This window comes from Salvia hispanica, chromosome 2, assembly GCF_023119035.1.
Source record: "Salvia hispanica cultivar TCC Black 2014 chromosome 2, UniMelb_Shisp_WGS_1.0, whole genome shotgun sequence".
Classification (NCBI taxonomy): domain Eukaryota; kingdom Viridiplantae; phylum Streptophyta; class Magnoliopsida; order Lamiales; family Lamiaceae; genus Salvia; species Salvia hispanica.
In genome coordinates this window covers 16,324,972-16,348,309 of record NC_062966.1, presented here as the reverse complement: position 1 = coordinate 16,348,309, position 23,338 = coordinate 16,324,972, and the positions used below count along the sequence as shown (strand labels likewise).

The 23,338-nt window shown below is 37.0% G+C and overlaps 2 protein-coding genes and 1 pseudogene across 4 annotated transcripts; all 3 read right to left on the bottom strand.

Annotated features, from left to right (window-relative positions):
• Window positions 1–1,460: 1,460 nt before the first annotated feature.
• On the bottom strand, window positions 1,461–3,777 carry LOC125206371 (annotated as a pseudogene).
• Window positions 3,778–5,083: 1,306 nt separating this feature from the next.
• On the bottom strand, window positions 5,084–10,183 carry LOC125206089 (65-kDa microtubule-associated protein 6). The gene is made up of 12 exons (XM_048105389.1): window positions 9,437–10,183; window positions 8,676–8,879; window positions 7,748–8,011; window positions 7,257–7,472; window positions 7,029–7,184; window positions 6,785–6,944; window positions 6,515–6,666; window positions 6,336–6,423; window positions 6,182–6,255; window positions 6,030–6,104; window positions 5,492–5,828; window positions 5,084–5,417 (listed from the first exon to the last, which is right to left on the bottom strand). The coding sequence occupies exons 1-11, from the start codon at window positions 9,515–9,517 to the stop codon at window positions 5,493–5,495; spliced, it is 1,806 nt and encodes a 601-aa protein (XP_047961346.1). The 5' UTR covers window positions 9,518–10,183; the 3' UTR covers window positions 5,084–5,417; window position 5,492.
• A 6,661-nt stretch (window positions 10,184–16,844) lies between these two features.
• On the bottom strand, window positions 16,845–21,484 carry LOC125204902 (cyclin-J18). 3 transcript variants are annotated; one of them, XM_048103671.1, is made up of 10 exons: window positions 21,377–21,484; window positions 21,187–21,263; window positions 19,906–20,005; window positions 19,736–19,834; window positions 19,638–19,655; window positions 19,469–19,539; window positions 19,258–19,384; window positions 19,109–19,169; window positions 17,262–17,398; window positions 16,845–17,191 (listed from the first exon to the last, which is right to left on the bottom strand). In XM_048103671.1, the coding sequence occupies exons 1-9, from the start codon at window positions 21,440–21,442 to the stop codon at window positions 17,292–17,294; spliced, it is 726 nt and encodes a 241-aa protein (XP_047959628.1). In that variant the 5' UTR covers window positions 21,443–21,484; the 3' UTR covers window positions 16,845–17,191; window positions 17,262–17,291. The 3 variants fall into 3 exon arrangements, with proteins under 3 accessions (XP_047959628.1, XP_047959629.1, XP_047959630.1); XM_048103672.1 differs by having other exon boundaries at window positions 16,845–17,183; XM_048103673.1 differs by lacking the exon at window positions 19,638–19,655.
• Window positions 21,485–23,338: the final 1,854 nt, after the last annotated feature.

Sequence of the window (23,338 nt, the reverse complement as noted above, 5' to 3'; positions counted from 1 at the left end):
TACTAACCGCCGGTTTTTCAGCGGTTCCGGGCCGGTTCCGGTTCTTATTTTTATTTTTTTTTATTTAAATCTTATAGTTATAACTTTTAAATTCTATAGTAAAATCCAAAGAGACTTTGAAAATGGTCGAAAACCGGCGGTTTCCGTCACCTTTTCAGACCCTACGCCGCAACCCTACGCCTACGCCTGCAACCCTAGCCCTGAACCATCGGGAACCAACGGTTTTGTGTCAGAAACCGGCGGTTTTCCGACACAAACCGGCGGTTTTCCGACCCAAACCGGCGGTTTTCCGACCTTTTTTCAGCCCTACGCCTGCATCCCTAGGAACCTACCGGCGACGGCTATATTTTTAGTTAACCGGTTTCATATTTTTTGAACCGTAACCGGCCCGTTATAAACCCTAAACCGGATTACAAACCGGAACCGTCGTCCGGTTCCAATTCCGACCCGCCGGTTGGGAACCGGCGGTTAACCACCGGTCCGGTTGGGTTTGGCCACCTCTTTTGAACCTTTCAAAGCAATCACCAATAATCCAAAAACGCAAACATCTTTATCAGCTGAATACTCTAAAAAATAAAACTTTTGCAACAACCTCATTAGAGAGAAAAGACTTAGAAAGTGTATATTCTTGTGGGACGGACTAAAAGGGAAAGGGTGCATATTTTTGTGGGATGGAGTTAGTAATGAGTAAAACTTAAAATTAGTAGCGAACATACCAATCGGTGATTTTATTTTAAAAAAAAATATTACATTAGGGCCGAACTGAGCTTGCTGCTAATTCTTTGCTAAACTTAGTAACGAATTGAGTATGTTACTAAAGTTTTCGGTGCCTATTTAGTGCCGAAAATTTTAGGTCGGACTAAGTTTGCTGCTAATCCATTGCTAACAATTTGTAACGGCTAAGTTTGTTGTTAAGGTTTTCGATCCCTTTTTTTATGCCAACAATTTAGGAGCGGATTTAGTGCATTGTTAATCCGCCACTAACAATTAGTAACATACTAGGTTCGATGTTAAAGTTTACAATCCCTTTTTTATGCCAACAATTTAGGTGCGGATTAAGGGCGTTGCTAATCCGCTGCTAGCAGTTAGTAATGAACTGAATTTGTTGCTAAAGTTTTCTATCCCTTTTTGATGCCAACAATTATCAACGAAGTCATTATGTTGCCGATTCGTTACTAAAACAATAGTAGCACAATTTAAGCTGTTGCTAAATTTTAGCAACAAACTTTTTAGTAGTGTCGTAGATCTGTTGTTAATCCGCTGCTAACCAATTTTACCAGCGGAATTATGACAATTAGCAACTAAATTTTTTGCTAGTAAATAGAGATTTTTTTGTAATGTTAGAAACACAAATTAACATCTTTAATTGCACTAAAAAATATCCTTAATGGTTTTTTTAGTGATAAAAGATGAATATTTGATTCCATCTCTACTCTTGATGTTGACTTGATTTGGACGGGCCTAGCTATGGGTGGTCTCAGACATCCCAGCCCAATTTACAACTGTTGTGTTTTGTGGACAACCCAAAAGCTATATACGTCGCTCTTCTCTGTTAACTGGCATGTATGAAAATACTCTGGATCCAGGTAACCTAAGGTTCCCTGGACTAGAGTGGAAACCATTGTATGATCAACGGGAACCAATCTTGACGCGCCAAAATCTGCAATTTTAGCTGTGTAGTACTCGTCCAACAATATGTTGGGAGATTTGACATCTGTGTGGATAATAGGCATTCCAGCTGCAAAGTGAAGATAGGACAATGCACCGGCAGCCTCAGTTGCTATTCTCAAACGATTGTCCCATGAAAACCAAGGCATCCCTCCACTGTTATGGATGTGGTGGAAGAGTGTATCATTTAAGACATATTCATACACTAAGAGAGGGACTTCTGCCTCTAGACAACACCCCAACAGTTTGACCACATTCCGGTGGTTGATTTGTGTCAAGATTAACACTTCATTAATAAACTGCTCGATTTGAGTTTGATCAATCATCTTTGATTTTTTAATTGCAATAACTTGATGATCACGGAGAATCCCTTTGTAGACTGTGCCATAACCACCCTTTCCTAGTATCCGATCCTCTGCATAGTTATTTGTCGCCTTCTCTAGCTCCTCAGTTGTGAAGATCTTTGGTGATTTCACACTACTCTCATTTGAGGAGAGCAATTGATTCAGAAGCACACCACCGTTTTGCACAAAGAATTTCTCCCTTTGTTTCATAAGCTTCCTTTTCTTCACTCCAAAGATTAGTACAATCATACCAGTAACTAATGTCAATAAGCCAATGATACCTGCAAATTATTTCCATCCATTTAAAAAAAACGAAAATAGAATCAAGAAAAATCATGAAATATAGCACTCTTTTAGTTCCATCATAGTTGAGTCATTTCTATACACGATTTAATTAATTCATTTTCTATTATGTCATACTTTTCTCTCTTATACTTTATTCTGTCTCTTAATTCAACATAATAAACATCTTTTTCTTAATATCTGTTACCTAAAGAAACCTTGGCAATAAGAGACATAGACTTCTTTATGCAACCATGCCCGTTCTTCGTCCCATCGCCCGAGTATCCCTTTTTGCAGGTGCAGTCGAAAGTGCCATCCAAATTTTTGCAGATCCCATGTTCATGACACGGATAACTTTCACATATGTTAATATCTGCGACACAATAGAACTAACTCATTCATTATCATTTCTCAAAAAAATATACTCATTCCGTCCCAAGATAAGTGACTTGTATTCCTTTTTGGGGTGTCCCACTATAAGTGACCTATTTCCATTTTTAGCAAAAAGTCACCTCTCTTACTTTATTCTCCACCTCCTTTATTTTCTCTTCTCTCCTCTACTTTTCCCTCTCTCATACTTTACTTTCTCCACTTTAACTTATTTAAATACCATTCATTAAATCTCGTGCCCAAAAGAAGTAGGTCACTTATCTGGGACGGAAGGAGTACTTCTTTTCGAAATTATAAAAGAAAGCAGCTGTGCATCCTGGGCTAAGATATGGATTCCCTTGAAATCCTTGATGACAATATCGAAATCAACGCAATCGCTATTACCATGACAAGCAAAAGCAGGTGATTCTCGAGCTCCTTTGCAACTCTGCTCGCCAACGCTCCACTCAAGAACCACAGGCACATTCTCCACGATCCTGTTCCCGAAACCCGGGTCTTTGAGGTCAGCAACCCTGACCACTCGAATCTCCAAGAAACACGTATCCGCAGGGGGCGAAGGACCAAATCTTGACGCGATCGATAACAGGAATCAGAGTTGCATTGAAACTTTTCAATCCCTTTGGAATGCCTGTTTGGCAGCCTCCAATGTCGGCCAGATCATTGATGCTCGAGCAAGCTGAGATGCATCCCGTTGATCAGCAGCCGAGCACTGTGAACTTGTTCTTGTCTGAGAAGCTGAACGGAGACGTTGATCCGAGATTCTAGACCGTCGGTTTTGTGGCCGAGTCTGTCGAAACAAGGTGAGGCGACACGCGGAGCTCGTTGTTGGACACGTCGACTATTTCTGTGTTGGTTTTGGAGAGGAATGGTTAGGGGGATCGGAGGAGGAATCGCAGTTGACGTCGAACCAGGGGCTTATTGAGCAGCCTGAGCTCAAGCCAATGCCCAATGGATATGGGATTGTTATGTTTCCGCATTTGCTCTCGCAGTTAGGCTTGGCAATGGCAATGGCAATGTTGCTGCTTGTGGATGGACACAAGAGAGAAACAACAAGGAAGATGGGGAAGACCAAGGAAAAGAGAGAGTGAGACATTATGGAGGAAAAGACACGGCAAATGTCTGAGTTTATATGATTCATGATTTTTTCTCTCCGCATACTTATGGCATGTTTGGTAGGGGTGATAACTTATCTAGGGATGGAAATCCATGAACAAGTCATTTTTGTTCATGGATTTCCATTATCACCCCTACCAAACATGGCCTTACTATATACTACTCCTTGAATAATCAAGTTCGCTTTTTGCAGTGCTCTTCCTTGAATAATTATATCTTTGTTAAAATTCTAAATCTCATTTCACATGACTTGGTGATGATTCTATTTCATTTATAAAAGAATAGATGACCCTCCTTTCATATGAAGTTGAGAGGCCCATTTCTTATATGATATTGAGCGGATTTGAATTACCCTCGATACCAAAGTTAAGGAGAGTTGACTAACTTTTCAAAAAAATAGCCTCAGTGCAGATGCAGTAATCACACGTTTTTTGAACTTACCTAAACATGAGCACGTCCGTTTATTGGGTAGAATAGAGTATAAGAATATCAAGTTGCTCGAGAGGCATTGTACCAAACTTATTTGACCAAGCTGGGTTTATTAAAAAAACCACATCGTCCGCAATAACTTAGCTGTGTCAAGATATTTTTATATCTTGTGCAAGTTAGTTTATATGATCTGAAACAAACTTCAAAGTAGAAGTACAATAAGTTTGATGGATTCATTAGTATAAAAGATGTCATGCTAAATTGCTAACTAACTGTTGTTATTACTACAAGAAGTTTCACAAAAACTATCTTATCTTGATATTGCATGTTTATGATATGTTTACCATATGAGCTGATAGAAATGAGATGGATAAGAATGATTCTCTATGAAGGATCTTAGAGAAGCCAGCCAAATTTTGGGCATCAGAATCAAATATGACAAGGTCAATACAAGTATCATGATAACCAGATTTTGGGCATGATCAATTTTGTTTGACGTTTTGTTTTCTTTAACAGCCCTAAAATTTACACATCAGATACAAATGCCATGTATATATACTAGGGCACGTGTATTTTCGAATACCACATCGACATTTGGTGAGCCGAAAATTTTTATGACATTTTATTCCCAAAATTGAAACGTTTAGCATTGATGAGTAGGCATTGTCTAATTTTAGTTTTGGCAAATAAACATAAAATTTTAAAGGTCACGCCATGATAAACTCAAACTCGTTACCTTTAGTTCAAACATTAACCACTCTACCGTTTAACCAATTTACACACAGTTCAAACAATGTCTTTAGTGTAGATCAAAGCAAACGCTGTACTTAATCCTACACTACATTAGAACATGTGAATTTAGAGCAATTGCATTTTTTAACCTTTCCAAGCAAACACCAATAATCCAAAAACGCAAACATCTTTATCAGCAGATTACTCTAAAAAAAATAAAACTCTGGCCACAACCGCAAGCCCTATATACAAGCAAACCAACGCCAATAACATAAAACTCCCTCCTAATTCGACAGCACAATACACTAGTATTTGCAATTAGCTATTTCCTATAATAAGCAACACTATACTATGCTACCCCACACTTCCATAAATCAGCAAGAAGCAAGTTAAATACACGCTAAAACGATGGTGTGCATCACCTATATTGACAAGCCTCTGTCGATTCCACCGCATCATCTGCACAACAAACTGAGACATGAGCTGATACTTTTCAAGAACTACCAAGACAGTGATCAGTAATGTCTACATACTTCAGACTTGAGGAGGGGACTCGGGCTCTGAGCCACCAATAGAGGAAAATGAGATGGTATCTTCTTTGGGTATAGCAACAAAGTTCAGAGGTGCAGTGGAGAGCCTTCTCATTTCCTTGAAATAGCCGTTCTGGCGTCCTGAATATGAACGTGGTGTAAGGAGCTCGGGAGTTGCAGCACCAACTGAGTTGCGACGAGGCGAGGGTGTCACCGATCCATTCCCATATGCTCGATGACCGTTTTGATTCCTGAAGCTGTTGCTTCTCCTGGGACTTGGCTTAGACCCATATATAGATTCTATCTCAGTATGTAGCATATCTTGCAGTTTCTTCTGATCCTAAATTGAGAAAAGGTAGATGGGCAAAAGAACATGAGAACCACTGAAAATTATTGCTCGATTGTTTTCCTTACAAGCATATTGTTCAGGAAACATAAGGCGCATTAAGCACTCTATCGCCAAGCCAACACAAAATGTTCTTTTATTTCTTTACCATGTTATCAACACAGAATTTCACAAAGATAATCAAATCTTAATTACCCGAGCTCTCTTCTTCTCCTCTTCCTTGAGTCGTCTGGCTTGTTTGTAGTCCTCCAAAATTGACACCAAACGCACCTGCATATTACAGGCAGATTACAATGAGCAAAACACTCAAAAACTTGCAATTTATTGAAAGAATTTAAATCACTCACTCCATCATAAAGAAACAGTTTCTGTTTCTCCTTCTCCCATGCAAGAGTCCTGCTAATTAGATTGTCAACCACACCTGCAAATTTTATCTCATTAACCCCAGAAATACGATCAGCTAAGATATGGAAAGATATCATCAACAGTCCGATAAAGTACCTGGAATCTTATTTATCATGATCCTGGCTCGCTCTGCGCGCTTAAGGTTTATATGTGCACCTCTTCCAGCACTGTAACGATTGTGATCCTGGAAGATCAATAAAAAAGAAATGATAAATTGGTAATGACAGAACTCTGATATCTGTTTTGCACATCCTAAACATGATATGGTAGCTTACAAGGTTATAATCTTCAAGCCACTTTTCCTCATCACATGCAGAAAGCCACCGGTCTATCTTTTCCATTATTTCTTTGCGGCTTAAAGCTTCGTCTTTGACTTTACATATTTGTGCCTCGATGTTAGCTAAGAGCTCACTTGGATCCACCAAGCCTGCAGTATGATCGAGTTCCACCCTTTAATTTTACTAAGAATCAACAAGACTGTAGAGAGAGAGAGAGAGGGACGAGAGATGAGAGACGAGAAGTACTTATTGAAACAGATTAATCACCTGAATCAATCAATGCACTGGTTTTTTCAGCAGCTGTGCTTTGATCTGGTTGAATATGAATTTTACAACAAATATCTTCCAACTCCGACCTCTTCTTCAGCACAAGTTCCTTCAACCTACTTGTTTTTAGTTTTGTGAGCCTCTCAACCTCTGCCGATACCTGTCACAGATGACATTCCAAAATAATCAACTAACGTTGCTGGAAAGAAGCCGCACAGTTGGGCAGTTCATACTGCTTCTCTACCTGCTGAACTATCTCCGGCGAAAGAGCGCCTGGTTGCACAATTTCTGATTCTGACAAACCAAGGACAGAAGTAATTCTCAGTAAGCTAGCCTTGTCTTCTTTCGATGTGTCCATCAAGTTCCAGAGTTCAAAGAGAGACCCAGAAACATCTTTCAACTGCAGCAACCATAGTTCTTAATGAGCAAGAAAATAAAATATTCAGACAAAAGACTACCAGAGTCCAAATACCTTTTGAAGACGGAACTTTTTCTCTGTTTTCAACTTAAGGACAGCTTGATCAAGTCCCTCCAATGTGCTGTCGCTGATATTCGTAACAAGCCCCATACTTGAACCATGCAAGCTTGGGTGAATATCACTCACAGTTTGGCTAAAATCTATACTGAGGACACCACACAAAGTATGGACTTCGTTAACATAATCCATGACTTTCTGGAGACGCTCAGACTGCCAAGAAGAAGAAGAGTAGTTTTAAAACCAGAGTCGAGCAAAATATCCGTTGCAACTAATGGATCAATTTTGGGACTTCTACAGTATCCTTCAGCGAAAACAGTAGTTCAAACTGTGAATAAAGCACTTCCAAATTAAATAATAAGGCCATATAAAGTTTCCATGCTATATAGTTCATTATAAAGACTGGAAAGATGCAGAAATAGTGGATGCACAATACAGATTATACTCTTTGCATGAATTTTTCATGTTTAATGCACTACTTCGTCTACCTTCTCTTTCTGAAGAACACGAAGTTTTGATTGATGTTCCGTGAGTTTTCTCACTGACAAGTCTTGCTCTTCCATAGTCAAGGCACTTATGGAACTGGCAGTACTGCCATAACCAGAGATCTCGCCGCTAATTTTCTCAATTTGTGACTTGATATCTGCAAATTGTTTCATCCTTTCCTCCTTCTTTAGTTTTAGGTCTTCCGCTAACGGTCTGACTGAGGCTAGTTTCCCTTTCAAAGATTGGGCTTTCTTGTCAGACTGCACCTGTTGGTTAGGAAAATATCACCCCATCAATATTATATAACCAATCAAACGTTTATAATGGAAGTCGAGTTGATATTAATAATAATGAATGGTTCTAACTTTGGTCTCTTAATGCAATTTTAAGCAATGCAACAAGGAGCTGAAAAGCTCAGTAAACAAATAGCCTAGATAACACAGATAGCATAACCAGGACAGAATAGAATTTAAGATTATCGCAGATGCAGTGTAATGCAATACACCATAAATGTTTTATATAGCGCCACAAGAATACAGAATCAAGGGAGTTGTCATTCAGCCGATTACAAACTACGGGCCACTCGTAATAATATGTAGAAAACTTCATTAATTAAGCAAAAACAAGTAGGACAAATTTTCAAAGCTTTGATAAACATGATTTTGTACTGCTTTATGTTGTTTTACTCAGCTCAGTCCATTTGACAAGAATTGGGTGCATAGTCCAGCTTCACTCATAATCATGTGATTCAAACCATCACTATGGCTTTGCCAAATTTGGAAGTGAAAGTAGAAAGGTACTTATTATGCATTCTTGGACGATATGTTCTATAATACTTCAGTGGAAGGAAGAAAAAGAAGGTTGGATTAAAGAATAAAGTATGCAAAATGGTAGTGCTGATTGTTTTAAGTGCTAAACCCGCTTCATTACCGGCGAATTAATGTTGATTTCCCCGAGAGTTGCAATAAGCATTGCAACCTCAGCTTCCAGGGAAGCAATAGATTGATGAAGGCAAGCCTTGGCATTTGCGGCCTCATCAACCTTTCTTCTGTATACCTCCAAACACTCTCTTTCGAGCTCCATTAACATGCGGTCTTTATCAGATTGAGTCTCCCCAATTTCAGTCCATAGTTGCTATGCATCAAAACAATAACAAAACCACTAAGTAAATCACACTCTATTACCATCATCACAGTCTTACCTAAGGAAACAAAAATATTGTGATATTCAAACAAGGAGATATGAAATAGTACTACATCTTTTCTTTATCATTAGAAAACTCAGGTTATATACAGGTCATATACAAATTATAAACTTTAACAGAGAAACTATCTATAAAAAATTAATCTTTCTCCTTGAGACTGAAGAAACAGAGGCTTACTGGAGAGGAAAATTTTCAAGATAAAACTTGGAAGGGGAAAAAAGGAATGCAGAAAAATTTATGAAGTACTACTAGTAATAAATTACATATCCACACATGATAGTACATACATAGATTTCCACCCTTATCCTTTAACAAATGGAAAAAGAAAGAAGAAAAAATCAAAGTAAAAAAGTTAAACAGAAATCATGAAAACTACTCAAGAAAACCAAAAAGGGAAATTGCACTTAAGATGTCAAAATTCAACATTTTCAACGCCGTGCGTGTGTGTGTGTGTGTGGGGGGGGGGGGGAGAGAGAGAGAGAGAGACCTGAAGTTCTTTGAGCAGAGTATTACAAGTATTGCTTGTATGGAAACTGATGGAATCACTCCCAAACGCAGCAGTCATCATTTTCACCACTGATTAAACGCTTCCCTTTCTAAGATTTCTTCCCACCACCACCACCACTCAACAATGTGCAGAAGGCAAACAGAGCAAAGGAGAAAAGGCAAAAGAAACCCTTGGAAAAAATAATGTTTTAAAGGGTTGAGCTTTACAGTCCTGAAGAAGAAGCAAGGTAGAGAATATTAGCTTTCACAGCTAAAAAGGAAAAAGCGCAGCAGCATCAAGGCTCCTTCTCTCACTGTCTCCTTTACATGTGTTGTTAAAAGGCGAAGCCAAAAAGAGACTATGCTCCACCATTTCCACTTCTCTCTCTGCCGCTAACAGATCTGAAGCTAAATTCAACGCAAATGAACACACAACTACCAACCCCGCGGATGAAAACAAACTTTTTTGTTTGCGTCTAGTTGTTTAATTTCATTAGTTTATAGAAAAGGGAGAAAATTGGAAAAATTAGGTATAAGAGTACTACTAAAAAGAAATGAAGGAGGAGGAGGAGGTAGCGCCAACCCAATTATTAGGCGGCAACAGCTATCACAATCACAACTATTGCTGCATTTTAATACTCTTTTAACGCAGGTGGAAAACAGAAGGAGAAGATGATGATGATGGCAGTGGTGATTTTGGCTAACTTGCGCGCAAATGCAGGTGGATCTGTGCGAATTCTATGCTAATCTATAGAGAGGATTTTGGAATGGAATATTTTTCATTAATTATTTACAGTATATAATCTGCCATTAGTCATGCGGAATTGCTATCTCCACTCCATCTCTCACTACCGCCACTGTCGTCTTGTTTTTACGTCAAGCCGACCATTTTTGCGGAAGCATGTCATCAATCTATTTACTCGAATTATTTTACGTATAAATAGCCCTATTTATGTCTTTTGTCTTTCGTATTATTTAAATTTAACTTCATCTACGATTATTTTAAATGCATATAAACAGAAGATTATCATTATTTGTGTATCCAGTTTCTCACTTATATGGAGTATATAAAAGAATCAAATATAGTAAAATTTTATTAGTTGACCATTGTATCCTTTTTTCGTCCAATCATCACCTCATATATATATCACTCTAGCTTTTGAATAAAGATTATGCATACTAATGCTTAATTCAATCTGTATTTCAGGAGGAAAACTCAGCTAATTAGATCTCGTGCGTGACCCAATAACTCTATTTATAGAAGTCAATTCACACTATTTAATCACGAAGAAAGTATTAGTATTATAGTCAAAATTAACATTTTACAATATGGTAGTACTACTATAGCACAGTCAAAATTACTAACATTTTACAATATGGTAGTACTACTATATCATAGTCAAATTAACATTTTACAATATTGTAGTACTATCGTGTCTACAAAATAGATTAATTTTATTATTTTGAGTTGTCCACTAAATTATACTAATATTTTTTAAATAGAAAGTTTTAGATCACTATTAACGCTATATATTATTCTAAATGTGAATTCCATCATCCACTAGCACTATTTTTATCATATTTTCCTCCTCTTCTCTCTCACTCTCTCACTTTGCTAATTGCGCATTAAAACTCATACTCCCTCCGTCCCCCATTACTTGACACAGTTTGCCATTTTGGTCCGTCCCTCATTACTTGACACACTTCATTTTTTCCATTTTTGGTAGTGGACCCCATATTCCACTAACTCATTCCTACTCACATTTATTATAAAACTAATACTTTAAAAGTAGGACCCACATCCCACCAACTTTTTCAACACACTTTCCATTACATTTCTTAAAACTCGTGCCGAGTCAAACCGTGTCAAGTAATGGGGGACGGAGGGAGTACCATTTACAAGTCTAATTTTTTTTAAATGAATGTTTTTTTTTTTCAAAAATCCCAGATGAATGTGGAATGTGATGGCATTAACGGTCCAATAGATAATTTGATATTTCCAAATATAAATGGTAAGAGGGTCGAGTAGTAAATAAATTAAATGAACATCATTTTAGTTTGTAAAATATTTCATTTTTAATTAATTGGAAATTCAAATAATCTTATATACTCCTTGAGTGTGCACATTTTTAGAAAAACTATCACAAACTAAAAAGTAAAAAATCGAACATAAAGCAGTCAATTTTGAAATGATCGATTGAATATATGATCTTTATAGTACTACTAGTATATATAATATGACACCGAAAAACCAAAAACAACTGTCTAATCTATAACTGATACGAATGCGCCAGAAAAACAATCTACATGTGATCATTATTTGGATATATTATTCAGAGTTCTACTTAACTAAAAATATTCGGAATTTGTTTGTCATTGAAAAAGAAAAGAAGAAGTTGAATTAATTAAGTAGGGTACGTGTGCAATAATGTCTAAATAGACACCTCAAATATAACTAAATTGTGCATGACCAAACACGCAGTTACTATATATACGGTGCATGGGACTGCATTATTATAGTATAACTATAATCAATTATGGTTTTATAACAATGTCAAAGTACTTTATTACATATATTGAGGATGCATAATGTAGTGGATTAGGTCGCTCCAGCCCAATCATTGCCTGATAAAAAATAATGTAACCAAACTCAATAATGACGATATTATGATGATTTATAACATACAATGTATACCAACATCTAAAGTGAAAGAATTTTATCAAGAGAATATATGCCATCAACTATGACTAGTCCTTCATCCTCAAACCAATAGTTTAGTATAATTGCAAGTAATCAAATATAAAGCTTTTATGTTTTCCTAACGTATTGTAGATATTTAAAGCATGTTACACTATTTTATGCGTATTATTTTCTATTTTTTAAATGAGACACGTTACTAATTTTGATATAATTTATTCATACCCAAAAAATAGTTTTCTTTTACCATTTAAATTCATCTCATAAAATTAGTTCATTTTTATTTTTGAAAATTTCTTAACCACACATTAAATTACTGATGATGTTGTACAAAATCCACTAACACTACTTCAATTAATACTTTATTACTTTCTCTCTTACTATATTTTACTAATTTTATATTAAAATTCATATTATCCTCAAAATCTCTATTTTTAAAGATAGAATTAGGGGAACGAGGGAGCCTAAAACATAAGTTCATGCAGATTAATTGATGCCATGTATATTTATAATCTAGATAAAATCATAGCATTCATATTGAAGTTTACTATACAATTAATTGAAGGAAAAGATATACTAGTAGTAATATATTTGAGGCGTGCCTATTTCTACCTGTTTTGTAAGCGCAGAATATGACAGTAGTGTAGAAAATGACAATGTACCCATTGCATTCTGTTCAACTTTCATTGTCCAAGGAAATGATAAATAATCATATAAAAGCTGGTGCCCTATCATATAATACAGTGATATTTCTCGATGGAGGGGTCCATTTCTTGTCACATCTATCTAATTTTATTTTCTTTCCATGATTGAAATTAAAGTATGGGTATACTAATCAAAAGGTGAAACATAAAAGGTGATTATGATGATTGATCTCCATCTTTACCAGTTACCCCTCCTGAAAAAGTTGAATATTACATATCAATGGTAAAATAAACCACCTCATGATTATGAACTTGGATTAAATATCAATGGGTAAAATAAACCACCTCATGATTATGGACTTTCTTCCAGGAGATTATTTGCTATAATCATAATCTTTTAGAATATCTAAAGAGTAGTAGTTCAATTCAATTAGTTGGTAGTCTAATAATTGATCATATATCCTGGTAAAGTTGGGTGAGATTATGTATCTGGAAATTAATTTACGTCAGTATTTGTAGGATGGACAAACTTAAATTTGTTTTACAATAATATCACCTCTTTTTAATATGTAATGTATGTTTTAACACCATAATTGATGTCAACAAAATGCGCTGGCACTTCAATTTGATTGGTATGCTAAACATGACAATTATCCAATGACTACATTAGAAAAAGAGAATTTGATAAGAAAATATTCAAAATAATAATATTAAAATATTTTATAAAATTTGCATAAGGATGAAAATGTGTGCATGGACGGCCAATCAACCGTAAAAAAGTATACAAATACAACAGACGATGAACCAACTAGTACTTAATTCAGTAGTATTGATTAACTTGCAAGAAAAGTTTTACTACTCCCTATTTAGGAAGTGGGAAAGTTTGGAATATTAATTAAATGTGTTGGTATTCATTGCATTTTATATAGATGAAGATAAATTATCTTAATTGTAGTGCAACCACTTTCCTTTTCATCATCTGTGCCGATCGAAAAAGAAAAGAACAAAAGAAGATAACAATAAGGTGACCAATTAAGTGGCTTTTTTCAAATAGATTTTCTATATAATAGTGTTTGAAAATGAAAAGCATACAATATCTCACGTGGATATGAAAATTAAATTATAATCATGCATTATACTATATATAATTCTCACATGACTTCTAGCATTGTGACAAAAAATTGTTTTGGTATGAGCTGTGTATATATTCTCAATTTTGCAATATAGTTATATCTATAGTGATGATATGAGATTTTGCAAAATGATCACATAAATAACCAAAAAAGTTGATGATATTTATAGGAATACAAAAATTAACTCAGTAGGGGATTGAGTCTCTTGTTGGCTCTTCTTATATCTGCCAATGGCTGAAGCTTAAACTAATCCTATAGATTATTTGGATCGAAATATATAAAAAATTTTGATCTAACAGTTTTGATAGGAAGGCGAATTGAAAAAACGATAGATCAATCAATATATAAAATATACACCGTCTCACCATTCAAGCTTCACCTTGAAGGGTTTGTGTGGAGGTATTGGAAAATGGAAAAAAATAAATAAATCAATGCCTCACATCGATAAGAGCATTCCCAACAGTTTCCCTAAAACCTCCCTTATTTCTCCCTAACTCCTGCCACATCAGCGCCACATCAGCACCATAATTTATCCTCAGTTTTTAGCCAACTTTTAGCCAACTGCTCCAATGGTTTCTCCCTTATTTCTCCCTAACTCAACATTTCATTTTTACATCATCACTAATTTAATTGTTTTATTTTTGTATATAATAAAGCTAGCTAATTTAATTTATAAGACAAAACAAATAATAGTAATAAAGTTCGTTGTATTAAACAAAGGTAAACATTACAACGACGAAAATTAATAAAAAAAATAGTACAGGAATAGAAATTAAATATATGGAAATTAAACATTACAACGACGAAAATTAAATATAGATGGAGAGAGAGAAAATAAATGAAGAGAGAAAAGGGATGAGGATGAGGAGAGAATGAAGAGAGAAAAGGGATGAGGATGGGGAGAGGATGAAGAGAAGGTGTGTATTTATAGGGGGAAATTAAAAAAAAAACAAAAAATATATTTATCGCCGAATTATCGCCGACCTCTCCCATTGGTCGGCGATAACTCGGCGATAGACGGCGAAAAAACGCCGACTTTTAGCCGGCACCATTGGGAGTGCTCTAAAGAGAGAATTAGAATTACTAAGAAAATATAGTATATGATCTAATCTTATTTTCCCATATACTAGTACTAAAGAGAATAGGGTTTATTTTACTACCAAAACTTTAGCTCTACTGTCTATATCATTTTATTAAAAATAGTACTACTAACAAATAATTGGTCCCAAAAAACAGAATTTGATTCTTTTGTAGCCAGACACATATAGCACCTATGATAAAAATATGTGGCTGTTATTACTAAACTTGCATTACAATTTAAGGGACCATTTCCGATTCAAGATAAACATATGTGAACTCAAAGCTTTTTGGCCTAGTTTGTTGAAAATAATAAAAGGCTATACTATTCAAGTAAATTAATGTTTATGTCTTCGTTTGTGTGTCCTTAACCTTAGAGGACATCTGGTACAGTTGACATTTCAAAACTATGGTTGACCATTATTATTTAATCTCAACCCTATGTAGTACAGTAGTAGTATCATGTTTTTGGACGGCCAATTTAAGTTCAATTTCATTTGGGATGCTTTAGTGGAGTAGTACTTGTTATTCTTTATTTGTGACCCAATTTTAAGCTGTTTTTCTTAAAATTTCTCTTAATTTTTTTTTGAAAAGTGTGATTTATATCTCATTTCATATATTTTGACTACAAATGATCGGCTTAAATCAAACATGGGATCGAGTGTGGTTAAAGGTCGTGCCAGAGAAGAAAAGGGCTGCTTTGCCACTGTTGTTCAATGTAAAGGGGAGGAAGGAGGTAAGATAGGGAAGAGCGCAAAAGGTGGATGAAGTTTATTACTCTCCAAAAGTTAGACCATCATCTTCATCTGGACGTGTTGAGAATTAAAAAGTCTATAAGACGTAATTACCTAGTCCATATTTGTCTATATTTTAAACAAAATCTTTAATTGAATCTACTTAAAGAATATATTGAGTGAATGTTAAATGAATCAATTGAACTGTATTATTAGTGCTAAATCGCTTTGCTACAGTAAGTCACATTACTCCAAATAAAATGACTATGCATTATACAAGGTCTCAATTTTTTATTCGGAGAACCAATACTACCTCGAGAGACTCAAACCCCTGATATATACAAAATTTAATTCCTTCTTCCCTTAAAATCAAGTATATATTACTACATTCTTAAAAAATAAATTAAAACAACTCTATATTATCACCCGAATGAATTTATGGACTTGACTTAAATGAAGTGAATGTCGTTTTGTTCCATGCATTAATATTAGAACATATTTATTTTGTTGGTATTATCACATTGTCATTATTGATCCATCCAAATTTATTAAAATATTATGGAGTAGTGTATGTTCATATCTGTATAAATACCCGAATGAATAGGTGAAAGAAGTGCATACTATAATGCTCCCTCCGTCCCCGATTAAGAGTCACACTTTTTCATTTCGGTCTGTCCCCAATTATGAGTCACACTTCATTTTTACCATAAATAGTAAGTAGGTCTCACATTCCACTAACTCAATTCACTCACATTTTATTATAAAACCAATAGAAAAAAATAGGTCCCACAATCCACTAATTTTTTCAACCAACTTTTCTTTACATTTCTTAAAACTCGTGTCCGGTCAAAGTGTGACTCGTAATCGGGGACGGAGGGAGTAATCTATATACAAATACATGCATCAAATGCATGCAACTATAGAAATTTGACCGGTGTGAATACAGCACATATTATATCGTCATACCAACCAAAACACACGTCAAATGCCGCATTTTCCTTATCAGCCTTGTCAGCAGCCCCAACAGCAACAAAACCCCAAACAACTTTTTTATTTTATTTTATCGAATACTTGTACAACTTTAGAAACTGAAGCTATCAGAATAAAGTAGGCCCGAAGCAAATCAAAAGGTAAAATTGGTCTGTCAATATAACTGAGGGGTAAAGAGAGAGTCCAAAATCCAATTCGTGCATAGGCAGGGCCCTGTGAATAGGAATTATGCCGTTACAAAACACAAGAAAAGATTGCAGTGAATTAAATGCCATACAGCTATGCTAACCCATTTTATCCACCACAATAAAACCGTAAAATATAGAATGTCACCCCAATTTATTCAAGTATTCGGTAAACAAAAAACATCAATGAGTCTGGGAATGCAGGTAGGGCACCAAGTGGAAAAGCTCAAATTAAATTCATGTCTTCTTGATAGGACGGAATCATGGATAGTCCTTTGGTGGTCCTACTGGGTACCTAAATGTCAAAATATTAGTAATACTACCTTTCAAAACCACACAAAATCAACAAAATATCTTTATCTCACCTTCATAATCAGAGATTCAGATGTTACATTTTACTCATTTGCTACATAATAGTCTGCTTGGGGTTCGAATATATGCTTCAGAATCACCCTGACAGTATCCAGTATGTCCTCTTCTTTGCAAGATGTAACAAATTTCACTACAATTTGGTATAGTAATTTTTAGTTCATAAAATCACACAATTGCATTGCCACATTCTTGTTATTGGACTGAAAATCTATAGCATGCATAAATATGAATATGAAGGAACAAATATTGTTTAAGTACTTGTACATTTTTTATGGAGTATCAACAAGAAAAGAAAGCAAACAGTTTGAATGAAATATAATCATATTAGGATTTCAATCAACATCCAGAGATCCGGACTTATCTAGATTAACAGCTAATCATTAAACTATGTTATGAACAGCAACCCTTGATAATAGTGGGGTACAGGAGCTTCTACATGGTTGTGGGCATATAATGACAGTTAGGCAGAAATCTCCCTATGTCTCTGTTTATCTTATCTAGGCCGCACGGCAATTGTAAGGTACAATACTGTTGTAATTGCTAAAGCTCGACCACAAATAAATTTAGACAGCCACAACCTAGCTGCTCTTAAATGCAGATATGTAAATTAAAATAACGACTGCTGATATTACTAAGTAATAGGGGGTTGCAGTAATATTTTGCTAGGTAGAAAATACTAATGTGGCTTGTGTGAATTTCTGAGATACAAACACACATAAAACATCAATTTGGTCACTCGCTGATTTATGCATATACCTATTTACTAGGTAGACTGAGTGCAGTACGAGATACTATGTGTCTAGGCAATTTCACTTTGAAAGACACTGGTTGAGTCAAATGATCTATATACAAGTATACAACTTCCACGAGGGATGGTTCAACATTTTAAACAATTGAAAGAATAAGAATAACTATTATGACTAAAAGAGCTGTTAATGGTGAGCTCGGTATCTAAGAAAACAGGCTCTCTCAAGCTGGATTCTTATGTGAAACTTTGACCAAGAGATTGGTTTGGTGTTTTAGCAGACTTTGAGAAAAGATGGGCATATAGATGAAATGAAGAAACCAAATAATGGTGATGGGTGGTTGGTAGAAGGGGGCAGTATACCAACCATATAAACGTCAATGAATAATCAATTCGTTCAATTAGTGATTAATCTAATGATTTCTATGCACAATTAAGACTGATTTTCATTAAAACAATCCTTCTCAAGCAATGCGAAATGACCATATTGTCTTCCCAAGTATGGAAAATATGTTCCTATTCAGTTAACTTGGTTGTCTCAACAAATGCCAGACTGTACCAACCCAAACAAAAATTTATGTCCCACTTTGAATGAAAAATAAAATAAAGATTTCAGAAGAAAATCCACAAGATTGTGTTTGCCTTGGAATATTTTTTAGTTGAAAAAATAAAGTCTAGCCTGCATTTATCAGGAGATTTTCCAATTATGTAGTAAATCTAAATCTACACACGAATGATCTTGTTATAAACATCATTAATCAAATGTAATCTATAAATGTTCAAATCCTTGCACATGAACACCACCTAAGTTAATGCTCAGTTGCTCCATTTCTCTAATTCAAAATATTTTTCCTCGATCGTAAAATTTTTACATACTAAGACGATGATGAAAAAACTTAACCTATTAAAGGCAGTTATAGTCTTGAATGATGTAAGAGAAAAAATGGAAGTCTAATCCTCATTTTCAAATTTTATGAACTTCATTTAAAACCTATTGTTGCTTTCAGATTAGCAGCTAGTACTGATGATGCATGTTCTAAGGTTAACATGGTAGTGAGAATAGAAATACTATTTTGGTAATTGATGAAATCTTACCCCAAGGCAGAACTGGAAACTCCCACCTTTGTGGAGGCACTGTAATGATGTAGCCAACAACCTAAGAAGGGTGTGGAAGGATCATTTCAAAATGAATACATGCTAATGCATAATAGGTCTCATGGCAGCTGAAGAAATTTAGCACATACCACTACTGATGCGGCCAGAGCCTCAGGAGAGCTGTAAAGGACTGATGTCTCTTCATTTTCGTAAAGCAGATCCATAACATCCATACAAGCTTCAAATTTCACATGCTCTCCAACTTGGGCTATTGCCCTAAGTCAACCAAAAATAATCAGTTTATGAAACTGTTTCAAACTGAGGGGGCAGAAAGAACTCATTGTTGGTAACAAAGCTTACTTGAATTGAACAAGAAGGTCCTCAACTGAAGAAAAAGTAATTTTTGACATGCCAATCCCAAATTGCACAACCTTGAAGCAATTTGATTACTCGGCGAACAGTAAGGTGATCCAGATAACAAAAACAAGTCAAAATAGCATCAGTAAGGAATAGCACATTGTACTGTTACCTGCATTAACACTATCTCCTGCAGATTTCTTGTCAGCCATCATGCTTAATGGAAAATGGAGCAGGAACTTATAAACATTACTGAAACAACTATCTTACAGCTTCCAGAATATCTCCCATAGTGTAATGTTGCTCCTTGATAAACTTGTCTCCCAAGGATTTGAATTTTTTAACAGATAGAGGAGGTGAATCATGTACCTGAAAATTAACAAAAGTTTAATGACAAGAAAGATGGAAGTAGTATTTGGGCTGATAAACAATGTACCTACTTTGCTAGATATCCATAGTGAAACAAGAGCAAATAGCTGCAAGTTACATTCTTCAATTGGATGCAGAAGCCAGTTTTTTGTCACCTTCCTGTCTTTGAGTCTTTGAAGGATTTTCCAAAAATAAAAAGAAATAATCAATAAACGCCACCAGTGCAGTATCAGATTAACGAATTCGGGCAGGTTCAAATAGTCTCAAGATTTGTATCTTGGTTGTGAATAAGCTTACTGTTTACATTAGCATATGCCCTCTTTATGAATTGGTAAGTGATCGGAACGAAAGATGATCTAAACATCTAAAAACAAACCCAAGTGGCCAATACAAAGAATGTTCAAAGCATGTCATACGAAACAAAAAGAAAAGGGATGAAATCAATCAAGATGTGAACCAGGTCGAGTCTGAAGAAAACCTAGCACTTCAAGAGGCATATAAACAGAATAAGATAACAATGTGAAGAGTTGGTGCCTTCCAATAAATTAACTGAGTGAATGAGAAGGTTTCTATTAAAGCATGAAAGTTACAAATAAATAAACTTTTGTGAGACTAATAATGTGAAAACCTTTTGAAACTTCTATCATCTAGCAGAAGGCAGGGGAATCATAGCCAACGAAAGAAAAACAGATAATAGTTTTAAATCTCATACCAGCATTAAAGAAATGTTTTAGCACTGTGAAACTTGAAACAGTATCTCAAGATCTCTGTCACACACCACTGTACTAGATGAAAGAAACAAAACCAAGAGATGCCTTCACATTTATCATCAATGTTCAAACAAAAGTTATGGAAAACATGCACATTTCCTTGTAAAATTCAAGATACAAGCAATTCGTGTGAGGCGTACAGAGATAACAAAAATGTAGCAAGCATCTTTCATATCAACATCACAGTGATAAAAAAAATCGAGGTACTTCTGTTATCAGAGTAAGAAAGTATGCGAGTAATTATAAATGTTACTGTATTCATTCACAGACATAGGGTTTAGTGTGTTAATATGTTAGTTGAGCAAGATTTTCAATAGTAAACGAGCTGAATCATATAGTACAATAGTTGATGCTGCGCGTGATCGATCATATTACAAGACCTAAAGTTATACAAACATCAGATATGCATTTAATCATCTAGCACAATCAATCAATAAAAAGGTAAAACAAAATTTGAATTTACTGCAAAAGCATACTAGCCATCTCTGCCTTAAGCATATAGCTACAGCTTTCGCAATAATCGGCAACATCAATTCTTCCAAATCGTGAAAAATAAAAATTATATAGATGCATATGACTTACCTGGAGAGAGCAGGGTAAAAACGGTCGGCGAAGAGCGATAGCGCCGAGTACTTGACAATTGGAGAAACTTCCAGCAACTTTTTCCAAATGTATTACAGTGAATTACAGACGAAAGAAACTCAAATCCATGCTGAATTCTACACAATTTAAGAAAAAATCAAAATATATGTGCAGAAGACAGATAGCAGACCTGAGAAGATCGAATGAGGAACTCGATCACTCTAGATCGCAGGCATGTACAGCGAGCTCTCTTCATGGCGCCGCTGATCTGGTGTCTGGCTGAGAGAAAATGGCGAGAGCGCGCTCTTCAAAGTTTAAATGCTTTTGTTGGAGGGAATTGACAATTTAGAGCATCTCCAATGGTCGGCTAGCGACCGGCTAGCCGATTCGCGTCGCTGGCCGATCGGCTAGCCGAACCATTGGAGGCGGCTGGCCGTGGAAATCGGCGAGCCGATCGGCATGGGCTGGCCGATCATTCGGCGCTGGCCGATGCGCTGGCCGCCATTGTGGCCTCCCGATCGGCCAAAACCGAATTTTTAAAAAAAAAAAAAAAAAAAAAAAAAAAAAAAACTATATAAACGCGATTTTCGTTTCATTTTCATATGCACCACTTGTTTTAACGCGAGGGGAGGGATGAAGGGGGGGATGCAACACGAGGGGGATGCAAGGGTCACGGGGGGACACGGTCTATCGTCCCTCTATGGATTTTGACGGCTTCGTCCCACACGTCGACCCCGGTGGAGACGCAGTTCACTAGCGATGACCTTTTGTCATTGCATGACATGGGGATCGATCTCGGCGATCCGGACACTCCCGTTCCAGCGGGGCGGGCCACGGCGAAGAAGAAGAAGACGAGGGGAAGGCCAAGGCGGTGGGCGAGTCGTCGCAGCCCGTTGTTGACGACACCCCCGGCCGGAGGAAGTGGACGGAGGATGAGTACGGCCGGGGGGTAGCCAGGGGGTGGTTGGAGGTGTGCGACGATCCGGCTGGTTGCGAACAACCGGCGGGTCGTCAACATGTGGCGAAGATTAGAGTTGCCTACGGGAGCACTTTGCCCGCACGGGAAGGACTTCGGCGGGGAAGAGGTCCGGAAGGGGTGGGAGCGCATAAGGGCCGCGGTCGGCCATTTTTCGGCGTTATGCGCCAACGCCCTCCGTCGGCTCACTAGTGAGTAGAATGAGGAGGACGCCCGGAGGATAGGCCGAGAGTCCGTTCCCCTTGGCGGGGACGTACAAGGAGTTCCACTTCTGGGAGTGCTTTTTGTTGCTTGAAGGACTCGAGAAGTTCCGTGCGGGGGTGCGGCGGCCGGGTGGCGAAAGAAGCGAGGGCGAACTATACCGGCGACTACGGCGCGGCAAAGCGGCGGCGGATCCCACGACCTCCCCCCGGATGCTGAGGAGTTTCCATCCTCCTCCTTCATTTGCTTTGGTCGCCCCCGCCCGGTTGGAAAGAAGCGGGCGCAACGGGCTGCAAGGGGCGGATCCCCCCTATCGCCCCGCGAGGTCCGGGTCCTCCGCCCTCCCACCCGCCGCCCCACTCAAGTACACTCTCCATTCGCGTAACCAAACGCGGGCTCGGATGTACAAGGTCTTCCAAGATTGGAGGACCGCCACTGACCCTATGGAGAAGATGTTTCTTCACTCGATGCTCGAGAGCATGTGGGTTGATTTGGATGTCGCGAGGGCACGACTAGGGGGTTCCGACGTGGGCTCAGATACCACGGGTGGCGGCAGCGGCAGCGGCGACGGAGAGGACGGCGGCGACGGCGAAGGCGATGAGGAGTAGAGAGTGGCGGGGCTCGTGTGTGGAAGCCTTTTTTTTATAAAAAATTCATGTACTTTTTTTTTAATCTTTGTACTTTTTTAAAATGGAATGGATTAATTTTCCCGTATATGTGTCGTAAATTTTATTCCGTAATTTAATCATAATTTTAATTCCGTAAATGTAGTATATTTTGAATTATTTTTATTGCGGCTGACCTATGGGCAGCCTAAAATGTCGATGTGGCAGGTAGATTTTTTAATCTTTGTTGCTGACGTGGCAGGGGAGAGAATGGCTAGCCTATTGCTGGCCTATTGCTGGTCTATGTAACATTGGAGATGCTCTTAGTAGTACTCCCTAGACCATAGCCTATCACTAGAATTTATCTTAA

Coding starts and splice junctions, on each gene's coding strand:
- LOC125206089 (XM_048105389.1), bottom strand. CDS start 9,517: ATGATGACTGCTGCGTTTGGGAGTGATTCCATCAGTTTCCATACAAGC. Junction 8,012..8,675: donor AAATCAACATTAATTCGCCG/GTAATGAAGCGG, acceptor CCTAACCAACAG/GTGCAGTCTGACAAGAAAGC. Junction 5,829..6,029: donor AGGAGAAGAAGAGAGCTCGG/GTAATTAAGATT, acceptor TTCTCAATTTAG/GATCAGAAGAAACTGCAAGA.
- LOC125204902 (XM_048103671.1), bottom strand. CDS start 21,442: ATGAAGAGAGCTCGCTGTACATGCCTGCGATCTAGAGTGATCGAGTTC. Junction 20,006..21,186: donor TTTTACCCTGCTCTCTCCAG/GTAAGTCATATG, acceptor AATCCTTCAAAG/ACTCAAAGACAGGAAGGTGA. Junction 19,835..19,905: donor CACTATGGATATCTAGCAAA/GTAGGTACATTG, acceptor GTTAATTTTCAG/GTACATGATTCACCTCCTCT.